The following is a 15,599-nucleotide window of genomic DNA, read 5'->3' as shown; positions in this document are numbered from 1 at the left end:
TTAAATTACACAGTAAACTGGTTAACAGATTTTTACACATTCTAGAGAGAGTTAGCCAGGCTTGACACATTGGCATAGCCAGTTAAGTGACAAATGTTGTCTGAGTCTAGTCTTAAATTGACCTAAGATGGAAAGTAAGGTAATATCAGCTGGAAGAGAGTTCCAGGATCTACTTACAGAGTTTGCAAAGAGAGAGTCACCGGCTGTGTTATTAATTTTGCTAGTCTGAATTAGTAGTTTGTTAGATGATCGAAGCGGTCTAGGATTGTTATAGGGGGTGATAATATTTTTAAGTGCAGGGGTATTGTCCGGATTATAGAGGATTTTATAGGCCATAATCAGTTGGTTATACTGGATTAGGCTGGGTAGTTCAAGCCACCCAAGCTGATTTAAATTGATGCAATGATGTGTCCTAAAAGGCAGCCCAGTGGCAAACCTGGCAATGTGGTTGTAGGTAATTGAGAGTTTAAGGACAGTCTTGTTTAAATTCGAGAGTAGAGGGGATGCATACAGAAAGTTTGAAAAAAGGTGAGAGCGAGCTATGGCAATTTTAGCTGGAGGGGTTAGGAAGGCTTTTATTCTGTAAAGTGACCCTAGTTTTTTATTGATGGTTTTGATAGTTTGGTTAACATGTAGGTCGAATTTTAGATTATTGTCTATGATGACACCTAATAGTTTTGTAGCGGGGTCGGGAGATTATTGTGCCATCATTTGAATTTACGGTAAAGGTGAAAGCGGTAGACCTATGTGTTGGTGAAAATAACAGCATTTTAGTTTTTTTGGGATTTAAGATCAGACGATATTCAGAAAGCCAGTTTTCTATTGTATTAAAGGTGGTCTGAGTAGCTGACCATAACTCTACTGGAGATGTGGCTGAGCAAATCAGAGTAGAGTCATCAGCATATTGGATACAGCTGACTTTTGGGATGACAGTATAAAGGTCGTTAATGAAGATGGAGAACAGCAAGGACCCTAGTATAGAACCTTGTGGTATTCCAAGGGTGTTAGGTAGAAGGTTAGAGAGTTTGTTCTGCCAAAGGACAGCCTGCTGTCGACCATTCAGTTAGGATTGAAACCATTGAAGGGCTCTAGTATCTAGACAGAATGTTTGCAGGGTGTGGATTAAAATCTGGTGATCAACCATATTGAATGCCTTGGAAAGATCCAAGAAGAGGGCTGAGGATATATAATTATTGTTGTGATTATGGTTTATGGTGTTGGTAAAGGCTAGGAGGGCTGAAGTAGTGCTGTGATGTGGACGGAAGCCATGCTGAGTGTCTGCCATAAGGTGATTCTGGATTAGGTGGTGCATGAGTTGTCTATGAATACATTTTTCCATAATCTTTGCAAGTGGAGAGAGTATAGCTATTGCCCTATAATTGGAGAATTCAGTAGAGCTGCCTCCTTTGTTAAGTGGGATTACATAGGATATTTTCCAGATGGTGGGAATTTTAGCTTCTACTATGGTTCGATTGATTAGTATTGAGACGGGGTAAGCAATAGCATCAGCTGATTTTTGTAGGTACTCGGCAGGGAGTTGATCAGCAGATGTGTAGCAATTCTCAGTTCATGTTTGGAAGGTTGGTTGGTTTTACGCCCAGCTTTTGCTCAACAGAGCTATCCCAGGTAACCCAGGCTGGGCAGCTAGACACCAGCCAGCCAGTAGCTTATTGACCCAGGGCTACTGGGATTTATGGTGGGCACACACTGGCCAATAGGGGCACATATACCCCTCCCACCATTAGCACGGGTCTCTAGCGTGGGTCAGAGTAGGCTGGGTCCTCAACCCACTTATGACCAATAACTACCCATACCCATTTTTGGCGACATTAGTCAACATGACCAAATCACCTAGAGCCATATTCTGAGTGGTTAAGCATCAAATCAAATATCTTCTTGCTTGAGGGTAGAATTATCCAAGCACCGAGTGGCACACCTACACATCTAAAAATGGATACACTTAGCATTTCCTAGATTTTTTAATACCAATGCACTACAGCAAACTGTACAAACTACTATTAAAGTCTCAAATACCCTTGACTTGACCCTTACCCAGCTAGGTCTCACCTATACCCCACTTCACATCTCCTCATTTCCTAGTGAAATCTGTTCATATATCAGCCATCTTCTCTGTCAGGTGTAGTGGTACCACCCCAGCACCAACTGAAACTGCCTTTGAGACTTTTCTGGGACAAACCTATTTCAGCTTGTAGAAGACCTAGGCAAAAACTGCCAATAATCCACAAGAAATGGGCACAACTGAGAAGGCTATCAATCATTTCCAGTTTTAGCAATACTCCAATAGCTATGTAGAAAAGTCAATGTCCATCCACCCCAAATATAGAGGCAAATTCAGGAAGAAACCTGTTTGCTGAAACTACCTTTTTAATAAACTATACAACAAATAAGGAACATAATGACAAGCTGTAAGGAAAAAAAACCTCTCCCTACCCTCAAGACCACAGTGAAACATGGCATAAAAAAAGTTGTGCACAACTAGAAAAAGTAAAACAGCGTAATAGCTTAAGGTTACTCTATCTACTAAAGGAAACTGCAAATCTTTCTTCATCTGTGTCAAGAAATTAAGGAATAATGTGCAACAAGTACTGAACTGATGTATAATTACACATTCTGATCCCAAGGATGTAAACAAAATTAGTGTTAACTTTACTCCCACCATTCCACATTGTTGTCCCATTACCCTTGAAGAATACTGCAACTCCATAACTATTTCAACCTGAACACACACACACACACACACACACACACACACACACGTTTTGTGTATGCAAAATATTTTGTTAATGTATTAAAATCATGGCATTACCCAAGTACTCATATGGCACTGTTCTAACTGTATGGTCAAAGAGACAATGTGGACAGACAAAAAAATCAATCATCAAAAAGCATAAAAGCATAACTCAGGCTTCCTATTTTACAGAGTGGATTATAACCTCTCCGTTAGCAGTACAGCTAATAATGCAAGGAATCAGGAAATATGTTAAATGCTCTTTAAGCACACACAACCTCTACTAACAGTTGTCACTCAGAAATGATTTCCAAGCAAGTTCCTTGTTAATTGAGACTGGCAAACCGCAGCACAGTGTTATGAAGCTAAATGACCTTCCCATGGATTGCTCCCTATGCTCAAATTGCAAGGTTGCATTTATTCCACTGCGGAATCAAAACCACTTGAATGACAAATGCCAGAAAAAAAAAAAGAGAAGCAGAGAAACAATGGAATTATATCTGCAACAAATGGATATACTGAATAAAATCCTGACATTTGAAAAGACACTGAAAGTTACAAAGAATCACAAAATATAATTATAACAGAAGAAGGGAGCAAAATCCATCTGCAAATATTCTAGGAAAAAGCGCAAAATCTTACTGATAACAACTGTAAATTCTATCTGTTGGTGATTTGCGTGTCCAATAACCAGAGATTTCTGCTGTACACCCAGCATTTAGGAATTCTTTTTTGTCCAACAATCAGCTTCCATTCTCCCAGGCCTACCCTTCTCCACTAGCCTACCCATGTTAACACAATTCAAAGCAGGACTGTGCAGTTAAGTAATGCCTCACTCCTAGTTTTCTCAATTCAATGGTCATTTTAGTTGATTTTTATCAGTCCATTTTTATGAAGCCTTCACCCAGTTATACTGCCAAATGTGTAGCCCTTATAGTTTAGCTTTCCCCAATATACTTTCTGATCCTATCTTATATCACATGTTCCAATCACTAATGGCCAAACTGTCACAATCTAAAGCTCCAAAAACAGTATGAGAAGGTAAAAGAAAAAAAATGGTAGGGCAGGCACTGAGCAAGTTAATCAATCCAAAAGCTAGTCCACAACCTCAAAATATTGACTTGCTGAAGCAAGAAGCACTCCTGAGCCCTTTAAAGCCAACACACAATCTAACCATAGCCCAGACACACATACACAGGATTCATCTAGCAGAAGAAGCAGCATACTTCCCAACTTCTTTGCTAAATAATTCTGGACAAAGTCAAAAACAATGGGGAGCTCAAACTCTGGGACAACTTTGTTTAAATATTACTATAGTTCACTTAAAACATTGTTAGAACAGGTTTTGCATAAACATTTTCTCAACAATATGTATGAATGTATAATACCTGATAACAATGACTTGCTATAATCCACAATTAATTACCAGAAAATTAAAAAAATGCACGAGTGGCAGGACAAATATACGAGGTAAAATCGGGGACTTTTAAGAAGTATGAATAGCAGAGATGGAGAAGAAATAGAACATCAATTATTCAAAAATAATGACAGCAGCAACTGTGAATTCACCAAAAGACAATGGCAGAGAATGTAATTCTGATTTTTTTAAAGATTCTGGTGCAGAAAACATACATATTAGCTGTCATGCGTGTACTCTTCTGAACTTTAGCAAGCATTCCTCCCGCTTCATTTCTACAAACTTTTCCTCAAGTCAGAATAGCTAGACTACAATAAAGGATTAAGGGCAAGAAACAACAGAAAAACAGGAAGTAGCTTTCATGTTCTGTGGCTTTTCCCATCTTCCAGAGGACATTTATACTTTTTAATTGGAGCAATTAATACCTTCCAGGCAAAATCGTGATGAAACAATAATAAAATGAAAATGCCCGATGAGCTGTAAATCACAATGCAGTCTCAAATTATAGTGTTTTCATGGACTACACAATCATTTTTTTAATACAGCTAAGGTGGTTTCTCCTGGGTCCCAATGAATACCCTGCTGCTGCCCCCTACTTACATAACTTGCACTGTAGTGAGTATAGTGTGCATGTCTCCTGATGTCCTTGATGTCTAAGTGTGTACTAACAATGTGTGCATGCACCTCCAAACATAAGATCTACTGAAAAAAATGCCACATGGTGACTGTTGGAAAGGATGAGCCTATCCACCCATCAAGCAAGGTTGTGGTTTCCAAATTGTCTGTAATCTGGCAGCAGAAACATTTATCAGTTTTCCAGTTGAATAGTTAAGAAGCTACAACAGTCTCACAAAATGCTACCATGATAAATGCAAAAACTTCACCATTATCACAAAATGCTGCAGTGCTGCACACTGAGGGATAACATAACTGCATGTGAAAAAAGATTAGCAAATTTTAAAAAAGTATGTCATTTCAAATGTTCTAATAACAATACAACATGAACTTTTAAATTAAACTCATTTTTCAATAAATAACAGTAAATTAATAAAATACATCCCTGAAAAAAATGGACGCAACTGTAATAACAATATTTGAGTATCCATATGTATCTTGTATCACAATATATTACAAGGAGACAAACTACAGTAGAACATCAACACAACACTTACTTGTACTATAATGTTTAAATCACTATCCGGTCAATGGAAGCTGTTAATGCTAAATCTATCATTGGATTCTAAAATTTGCCTATTAACTCAAATTAAACTGCAGTTGGGTACATTTATCATTAGTGAACCTCAGACTCAAGAATCAGTCAAAAGACAGCATAACAATGTTGAAGGAGTGTCCCATAATTAACATCTCAGGGATGTGGTGAGAATGGGGGATGGGAGATTTGAGTGGCCAATGGCAAACTCTCCCTGGGAAATACAATGCCCAGCAACACCCCTCTTTCAATGCATGGCTAGAGAATTACTAACTCAGGCTTTGTCACATAGAAATAAAAGATTCATATGTCCACATTTTCACCACACAGCAGCAATGTAAGATTCAAATGTCTACACACATACAGGAAATTAACAATGTTGTAATTAAAAAGACCACATTCAGTTGAAAGTTTTTAAGTCTAGGTTAAGTGTTTACAGCTTTTCACTGGATTGCTTTCTTGGTGTCATAAAATGCCATACTGGGACTTACAACAGAAGCAGGGTCTTTGACATCTTCAGGTGTCTCCTCTATTTCGCTGACATTTTCCAGTTCTAGGTCTCGCTCTTTCTCCAGAAGCTCTTTCACTTTTTTCCTTTTGCTTTTGCTGCTGCCATATACACCAATGTCTGTCCTGGGGCTCAGCACCTGTAAAACATAAGGAAAGACAAATTCATTAAGTCAAATCATATGGTTTTATGACCACTACTATTTCTAAAATAATGCAGTGCCATATATTTGGCACTTAAAATTTCCTGATTATACTCCACCTAGTCTTCAGCAGTGGTATCCATCTCATGTTTTTAAACAATTATATTATATTACAACTTAAGATACAAGCACTCATACATTAACAGAAAAGAAAACAAATCATATTAAAATTTTTAAAAACTATCCAAACTGCAAGCAAACCACCATCGACTCAGCATGGAGATAATAAACAGAACAATGCTAAGAGATGCAGTCCTGGATTCGATGCTGACTACCAGATTTCCATGGCAAGATGACATGGGGGTATGAATGAGTGCCCCCTGTTTGTTGATGTACCACATGACAGTGGTATTGTCTGTCCTGATTAGGAGTACCCCTGGTGAAAGATGCTCTTGAAAGGTTAGGATAGCTCTGTGCACTGCCAGCATTTCTTTCAAACTGATGTGTAGACCTAGAACTTCCTGTTCCCAAAAGAGCTGGGTTTGCAGAGTTCCATTGTGGGCACCCCAGGCAATTTCTGAGGCATCCGTGGTCAAGGTCTGCTTATGTGGGCGAAGGACAAAAGGAAGTCCCTTGTTTAGGGAGCAAGTCTGGGCCCACCAGAGGGGTTCATTCTTTCAGCAAGGAATTAGTGGTAGTTGGTGCTCCAGAGACTGGTTGTGTTAGCACCAGAGGTTTCCTAGGTACCACTGCAGTTTCCACATATGCAATCTGGCAAGGGGTACCAGAAGAATGCAAGAGGCCATGTATCCCAGGGCTTGTAATATTTGCCTGGCTGTGAGGTGGGTCTTTTGCGCCAGCTGGTGGAAGTAGGACTGCAGAAAAGTCTGCTTCTGGGGGGGTGGAGGAAGGCCATTTGCTTGGATGTGTCTAACAGAGTGCCCAGGAAGGTAAGCCTTTGTGTGAGTAGCAGCTAGGATTTCTCCATGAAGCCCAGTGACGTCAGTATGGTTTGCACAAAGGAGAGGTCCTGCAGGAGCTTTTCCTTGGTTTCCGCCTGAATAAGACAGTCGTCTAGATAGGGGTAAATGTGTATGGCTCTCTGTCTGCAGTAAGCAATGACTGGAACCAAACACTTTGTAAAGACTCTGGGAGCAGTGGATAAGCCAAAGGACAGTGCACAAAACTGAAAGTGTAGGGACCCTGCTCTGAACCTTACGTAACTCCTGCAGGACTCTCAGATAGGAATATGCAGGTAGGCATCCTTCAGGTCTAGGGTCACTAGCCAGGCTTGTGGTAGGAACACAGGTAGGAGTTTTTATAATGTGGAACCAGAAGGGACAAATTCAGGGTAGAGAGGTCTAGGATAGGAGTTTTTGTAATGTGGAACCAGAAGGGACAGATTCAGGGTAGAGAGGTCTAGGATAGGGTGCCATGTGTCCACTTTTCTGGGAACCAGGAATAGCCTTGAGTAAAATCCCTTCCCGGTCTGTGTCTTGGGCATGGGTTCTACAGCACCCTGGGTGTAAAGTTTTTGGATCTGGCGAACAGCTTCTGCTGTCTGGTTTGCAGGTATGTCTGGGCAACCTGATCTCTTTCGTTTTTCTTTGAAATAGAATCTGTAGCCTCTGGTAACAATTTTCAGAGCCAATAGATCTGAGGTGATAGCCTGCCAGTTTTCTAGGAAGAGGGAAAGTCTTCCTCCTAGCTTGTCGGGAGAGAAGTGAGTCACTGTGATTCTCTGGTGAAGTAAGTGGGCTTAGAACTCCCCTGTCTTGTAGGGGCTGTGGACCACTGCCTAGTCCTTTGTTGGCTGTGTGCCTGCGCCTATGGGTTCTGTCTCTGCGTCCCTTTCTCTGTATTGGCTTAGTCTGAGAGGGAAAGGACCAGTGTTTGGGAAGTTTCTACTGAACCTGGGACAGTCTGCATGGATTTGGCTTTGTCCTCCAAGAGAGACCTCCTCAGCCTTGGGGCCGAACAACTGCTCTTTATGAAACACACACAGCACACCAACAAGTCTCCAAAAAACACTCAGGAACCCAGTAAAAATGCTGCAAATTCTTTATTACACATTTCTGGTACCTCAGCTGAAAAGCCTTCAAGGAATAACATAAACTGCTGCAGCCTATTTAAATCCCACCAATTTTATATGCAAATTTCTCCATATTCACCTAATAGTTAAATACTAAAAAAATCACCACCCAATTTTAAACACACAGTTCCCATTGCAAGAATTAAGGCCTGACACATTGTTAAATTCAAACTTTTCCCATACAACAAACTAAATATTGTTAAATATACATTGGATATTAAATGTATAAATATAAAAATACCGACTTCATCAATATGTAGCAGCACTCTAATAATTCATATTCATCAAAATTATGTCAATACATCAAATTACTGTATAAAATTATACATAAATATCGATATAAACAAAAACTTAGTATATCCCTGAGCTAATAAATATTTTCCAATTCTATAATTTCTAAATGAATAAATAAGTAAATTATACCTTTTATATACACCAGTCTACCTCTAAATTCAACCCACGTGGATGCATGGTCCCCCAAGTTAATAATAAGTTTGGTTTCCAACTTTAATAATCTCCGAATGAACTCCCCCCTCCATATTACTAACTCCAAAAGGTTTGGCCAGGATACTAAAAAAGAAGCTATCTATATTTCCTTCATGAACAGAACAAAAATGTTGGGCTACTGGGCTCTCTAATCTCAAATTCCTGATATCGCCCAAATGTTCCAAAATCCTCAGTTTGACTAGTTCCTGAGTGTTTTTTGGAGACAACTGCTCTTTATCCAAAGAGGCATCTAAAAGTTTGGATTTTACCAAAGGTTGCTCCCTTAACCAGGCGTGCCCTTCTGATAACTGGTCCTGTAGCTGCAGCCCTGGTAGAGGCTTCCAAGGCATCATAACCACAATGCAAGGAATGCTTTGCTACCTGAGAGCTAGACTGTATGAGGTCTGTTAATTCTCTGGTAGTGCTACTGTCAGGCAAGGCAGATATTTTCTGTTTAATGAGTTCGAGCACATTCTGCTGGAATTTGATCATAAGAAACTGACAATTTAATGCCCTAACAGCTAAAGTGGCAGAAGTGTAAACCTTTTTACCCATCCTGTCTAGAGCTCTGCTTTCTTTGTCAGTTGGGATGGGTTTTTCAAAGAGCTTGCTCTACCTCCCTTAGGGCCCTGAGTAATTACTTCAGGGTCTGCAGTAGGGTTTTTAAATAGGTATTTGTGAGAGTCATGCACCCTGTAGTATTGCACCCTGTAGTATCTATCGGGTTTTCTGGGTGCAGGAGGGAGAGAGTCAGAAGACAGGGCTGATTCTAGAAAAACATCCTCTACTACGTCCAAGATAAGAGGAATGGCCAGAGGCTTATGCTGAGGCAGATCTAGAAATTCCCTGAGTCTCTTTTTAGACTGGGGGTAGTCCTGGGCCTCCCACTGAAAACGTTCTTTGAGAGTGTTTAGAGTTTTCCCGAAAGAAAGGTCCTCAGGGGGGAGGCAGTGGAAATGGGATCATCAGAGTCATCGAATGCTGCTAAGGTCTGGTCTTCCATGTCTGACTCCGCCAGATCTGAATCCACTGATTCCTGTTCTGTGAGGACCTCTGGGGGGGGGGGTCTATTTTTCTTTTGGCTGGTGTGGGAGGGGAAGGTTGGCTACCCCTGATCAGAGTCATCGGGTCCTCTGCCATTGTGATAAGCTGCTGTTATTAAGGGGCTAGCTGGCTCATAGTAGGTCAGTGGCTGGGGCCCTGTGGATGGATCTTTTTGGGGGTAGATTTTGGTTTGGGCCTGGCTGGTTCAGTAGCCTTATACAGAGTTAATTTGACCAGTGGCGTTGTTGTTGGTCTAATCCTGACTTCAGATTCAGTGGGGGCTCCACGGAAGCCGGTGCCTGCAAAGTAGCTCCAGACCCAACCCTGTCAGGAACAAACGACAACTCGGCAGGAGGATGTTGATCCGGTGGCAATGCCGGACTCCGAATGGGTCTCAGTAGAGGCCTGTAGCAGATTGTCAGCTGTTGGCAGGGGCTGCAAAGGCACCTCACCTGTCTTTGCCTTTTTTCTTCCTAGGAAAGTCAGAAACTGCCTTAGAGAATGGTGCCATTTAGTGTTGCTGGAAAGACTGACTAAAATGCCTAGTTACAATATCAGCTCTTTGTTTATAGTACGAGCATTAAAGAGGGCACAGAACCGACACTCTGGAAAGTCGTAGTCTGGGTCTAAACAGGTGACAAAGAGAATGGAAGTCTCGGTGTGGGAGCTGCTTTGCACAACTGAGACAGTTATTAACTTTCTCTGATATCGGTTTAAGGCAAGAAAAGATTCCCCAATGGGGTACTTAGCTTTAGACAGTTGTCTTCACTCTGGCAACGGCCGACCGACGAACTCACAAAACTGCTTCTGCTTTGGGCTCCATGGCAAGAAAGACTGATGTAATGGCTTCGGTTATCTCCCTTTATAGCCCTGACAACCTGACATCAGCCACACTCACAGAACAGCCGAAGCAGGTGGGAAACCTTTACTCTGGTACTCGAGCCAGCCGAGGGCTACCCAGCAGGGATAACCCAGAAGTGATGACTGCAACAGTGAAACATGAAGAACATACACTGTTTCTTGAGTCAAAAGGTGGGTTACTATTATTATTTTTGGAGATATCTTCTAGATCTTTAGAAAAAACCTGGAAATACATGGAAAGACATAGTAACATCCCCAATGCTAGGAATGAGAATGCATCTGCCTTCAAGGCCATTTTCCAAAGAATTCTGGAGCAGAATGTTTTTATCTTTCTGTTCTGAGAGGAGGCAAACAGATCTACTTGAGGTGCTTTGCACAGCTGGATCAATTCCTATAAGACCTTAGGTGCTGTCTCCATTCATGAATGCTACAATGTTTTACTCTGATGGAATGTATGAAGCCTGAAGAATCAACTGAGCTGAGCTGCTACCTCCGAAGCTATCACAGCAAGTCTGCAAAGGGTGGTTAAGATTTCATACCATCTTGTTTACATATCATATCACTGTGGTGTTGTCTCTGAAAATGTGCAGATGACCTAGAGATCAGAGATGATTTAGAGCTTTCAAAACATTTAATATTTCCAACATCTCTGACATTTACGTGCTTTTGTCTGTCCTGTTTGTTCTACAGCCCTTGTACTTTCACCCCTTTGGATACAGCTCCACACAACACGTCAGAAGTACCTTTTATGAAAGACTGTAGAGGAGGCAGAAGGGAGAATAGGAGATCTAGATTATGAGAAAATTGGTCTACCCACAATAGAACCTCCATGTATCTCAGAATCCTGAGAAATTTGCAAGCAGATACCTGGTTTTAATTGGAAAAACTGGGGAAGAAAGTACATTTGTGTCACACTTGCCATGCAGAAGCCAGCAACCTCCCAGTTTCCAGAGTCTTTTCATCATCCCTAGCTGATGGATGTTTGATGGCCAACGTTTGGACTTTGGGGTATAAGAGGGGCATTTGTCAACATCATCTTCAGGTCTTTCAAGATGGTGAACAGTAATCTTATGCCTGAGGACAGCATGACCCTTCCAGATGCCAAAAAACTTTTTTGAACAGAAACAGGGGAAGGTATCAAGGATGTGTTAGGAATAAATGTAGGAGATGATGGTGGATAAGAAAGTACAATTGTGTACACTTACCATAAATGTAGATGTTTGAGTGTATTCACTGTTGCAGTCATCACTTGTGGGTTATCCCTGCTGGGTATCCCTCGGCCGTTCCGAATACGAAAGTAAACGATTTCCCTCCTGCATCAGCTGTCAGTCACCTGAGACTGACACCAGGTCGTCAGGGCTATGAAAGGAGGTAGCCTAAGCCATTACATCAGTTTTTCTTGCCCCCAATATATAGGAGCCCCACAAAGAAGGCCTGAAGAAGGCCAACCTGGGGTAGCCCATTAACTATGATGGAAAAAAAGAGGGGGAAGGTGGGAGGGAAACAGGACCGCAACATTGAATATACTCGAACATCTACATTTATAGTAAGTGTACACAACTGTACTATGTTCTTCGTGTTTCACTGTTGCAATCATTACTTGGTCGAAGATTCCCAAAGCTGAAAAGTAGGGTGGAAGGAAGGGAAGAAGCTGGAGTCTAGGCTTGCACTGCTTTAAGTGGAAGCCAGCATGCCCTGCAGGATTGCTGATGCAAAGTCTGCCCGGGATTTGGAGAAAATAGCCAGCTGGCAGTGTTTGGTGAAGGTGTGAACTGATGTCCAAGTGGCAGCTTCTAAAATATCCTTGGTAGGAACGCCTCTAAGAAAGGCAGTGGAAGTTGAGGCTGCCTAGTAGAATGGGTTCTGACTTATTTGGGAGGCATCTGTCTATGAAAGGAGTAGTAGAAATGGATGCATTGTGATATACATTTAGAAATGGTCTGCTTGGATATGGGTTTTCCCTCTGCCCCCAGAGCGAAGCTGGCCAGCAGCTGGTCAGTCTTTCTGAAAGACTTGGTCCTACCCAGATAGTATCTAAGCTGTCTGTGCACATCTAATGTATGCAAAATCCTTTCCCCCTTATTTTATGGGTTTGGGAAAAAGTTAGGGAGATGGATAGCCTGATTAAGGGTCACATCAGAGACCACCTTAGGCATAAAGGAGGGGTTGGTTATAAGAGACACCCTGTCTGCATAGAAAATAATGAAGGGTTCAATGGTCATGAGGGCCTGCAGCTCAGAAACCCTCCTGGCTGAGGTTATGGCCAGCAGGAAGGGAGTCTTCCAAGAGAGGTGCTTCAGTTCTGCTGAGGCAGCTGGTTCAAAAGGAGGCAAAGTCAGTTTTCCCAGGACAAAGTTAAGGTCCCATGCTGGAGTGGGTGGCCTTCTAGGTGGTCTGATGTGTGACACCCTTCTAAGGAATTGTTTTAACAAGGGATGTGAGAACATAGGTTGCTCTGTTGGGGAATGAGCAGAGATAGCTGAGGCATGGATTTTGATATAGGAGTATGACAATCCCTTCTGCATGTTCTCCACCAGGTAGTCCAGAACCAATGCGAGAGTGGCATTGGTGCTGCTTTCACCGTTATTGTGGCACCAGGCAGTAAATCTTTTCCATTTTGCAGAATAGGATTTACGGATGCTAGGCCTCCTTACTGATATCCACACAACCTGCTTGCTAAAAGTTGCCCTGATATCCATCTCTGGGGTATAAGCCATGCAAACAGGCTGAGAGTTTGAAGATTTGGATGCAATACTGACCCTTTTTCTTGGGTTAGCAGCTTTGCTGTGAGAGGCAGGCTCATGGGTAGCTCCTTGGTCAGGCTGAGGAGTAAGGGGTACCAGTGCTGCCTGGGCCAGTTTGGGGTAATGAGGAAAGCCCCTGGCCTTTCCTCCCTGATCTTTAGAAGTACCCTGGGAATCAGTGGCAAGGGAGGGAATGCGTACACAAACAGGCTGCCCCCAGTGAAAGGAGAGAACATCCACCTTCCAAGCTCATGGGTGGAACTCCCTGGAGCAGAACCTGGTCAGCTGTCTGTTTTCTATTGTTGCAAAGAGGTCTACCACCGGTATCCCACAGAGGTATATGATGTTGAGGAAGGTCTCCCTGTGTAGCTGCCACTCGTGGGGGTCCAGGACACTTCTGTGTGGTCTGCCAGGGTGTTGTGTTCCCCTGGAATGTAGTGGGCTATCAGATGCAGTCCCATCATTGAGGCTGTCTGCCAGATTAGCATAGTTAGGCAACAAAGGGGGTAGGAGTGTGTGCCCCCTTGTTTGTTGATGTACCACATGACCGTGGTGCTGTCTGTTCTGATCAAGAGTACTCCTGGTCTGAGGTGGACTTTGAAAGCTATTATTGCCCTGTGCACCACCAGCATTTCCTTCAGGTTGATATGGAGGGCTAGATCTCCCTGATCCCAGATGTCTTGAGTACACATATCCCCCCAGGCTGCATCTGAGGCATCGGTGGTGATGGTCTAGCCTTGGGGAAGGGTGACAAATGGTAGACCCTTGTTTCAGGGTACATACTTCTGCCCACCATAAAAGTTCCTTCCTCAAGCAGGGAATCAGAGGCAGCTGGTGTTCCAGTGACTGTGAGTGTTGGCACCATAGGTTTCTGAGGTAACACTGTAGTTTTCTCATGTGGAGCCTGGCCAAAGGCACCAACAGGATGCAGGATGCCATACACCTAAGTGCTTGCAGGAACTTCCTTGCTGTGAGGTGGGTCCTGCGAGCTAGCTGAGAAAACTTAGAGGGGTAGAAAGCTCTGCTTCTCTAGAGAGAGGAAGGCTCTTTGGACAAATGTGTCCAGGAGAGCTCCTAAGAAGGTTATCCGTCTTGAGGGTTGGAATTGGGATTTTTCCCTGTTGATGGCAAATCCCGGAGAGGTAAGGACAGTTTGAACAAAGGTAAGATCCTGCAGGAGTTTCTCCTTGGTGTCCATTGGATAAGGCAGTCATCCAGATAGGGGTACATCTGTATGTCTTTCTGTCTGCAAAAGGCAATGACAGGAGCCAGGCACTTGGTGGAGACTCTGGGAGCAGTAGATAAGCCAAAGGGCAGAGCAGAGAACTGAATGCAGGGAATGCTTGGCCACTTGAGAGCTGGAGTGTATCAGATCTCCTAGTTCTCTGGTAGTAGTATTTTCTGGTAAGGTGGAAATCTGCTAATTTAATAAGTCCATCATGTTCTGTTGATATTTAAGCATATGGAATTGGCAATTGAGAGCTCTAATGGCTAGGGTAGCCGAAGTGTAGACCTTCTTGCCCCATCGGTCCACGGCTCTGCTCTCCTTGTCAGAGGGTATGGGGTTTTTGGAGGAACTGGCCCTAGCCCCCTTAGGTACCTGAGTAATGACCTCTGGGTCAGCTGCAGGGTTCTTGAACAAATACGTATGGGCGTCTGGCACTCTATATCATCTGTCAGGCTTTCTGGGTGCAGGGGGCAGGGCATCAGGGGTGAGGCCAGACTCCAGGAAGACATCCTCCACCACATCCAGAATGGGAGGAATGGCTAAGGGTTTATGTGTTGGCAAGTCCAGGAACTCTCTCAGTCTCTTCTTTGACTGGGAGTAGTCCTGAGCCTCCCAATGGAAATGCTCTCTGAGGGAAGTTAAGGTCTCCCCAAATGAGAGGTCCTCAGGAGGGATGCAGAAGGAATGGATTCCTCAGCATCGGAATCTTCAAAGGCTGCCAGGGGCTGTTCTTCAGTGTCTGAGTCCAGAAATTCAGAGTCCTCTGACTCTGGCTCTGAAAGCACCTCTGGAGAAAAATCCCTTTTTCTTTTGGCTGGGGTAGTTTGAGCAGACTGGTTACCCCTGATGAGAAAGATTACATCCTCAGCCATCCTAAGTAACTGATGAGACTGAGCAGGTTGTGTGGGAGGTAGTCGGTGACTGGGCTCCGTGGAAGGTGCTTTCCTAGGGGTGGCCTTGGTCTTGGGTCCAAGTGATATAATGGGCTTATGTGTGGTTTTGACTGGTGGTGTGGCCATCAGTCTTTGTCTGGCGTCGGTCATCCGAAAGGCCTCCGCTGAAGCCGGTGCCTGCAAAGTGGCTCCGGACCCAACCATGGGGTTGGCGACCGACATTTT

The 15,599-nt window shown here is 43.1% G+C and overlaps 1 protein-coding gene across 1 annotated transcript in view; it reads right to left on the bottom strand.

Moving 5' to 3' along the window:
• The window catches only part of KDM5A (lysine demethylase 5A), a 2,605,143-nt gene that overhangs the window by 586,502 nt on the left and 2,003,042 nt on the right, over window positions 1–15,599 (bottom strand). Inside the window, exon 22 of the mRNA XM_044088480.1 lies at window positions 5,868–6,023. Coding sequence (XP_043944415.1) covers window positions 5,868–6,023 — 156 coding nt within the window. The remainder of the gene's footprint in view (window positions 1–5,867; window positions 6,024–15,599) is intronic.

This window comes from Protopterus annectens, chromosome 11.part0 (assembly GCF_019279795.1).
Source record: "Protopterus annectens isolate FY-2018-M chromosome 11.part0, PAN1.0, whole genome shotgun sequence".
NCBI lineage: Eukaryota > Metazoa > Chordata > Ceratodontiformes > Protopteridae > Protopterus > Protopterus annectens.
Note: the sequence above shows the minus strand (reverse complement) of the source record. Positions and strands in the feature narration are given on the sequence as shown.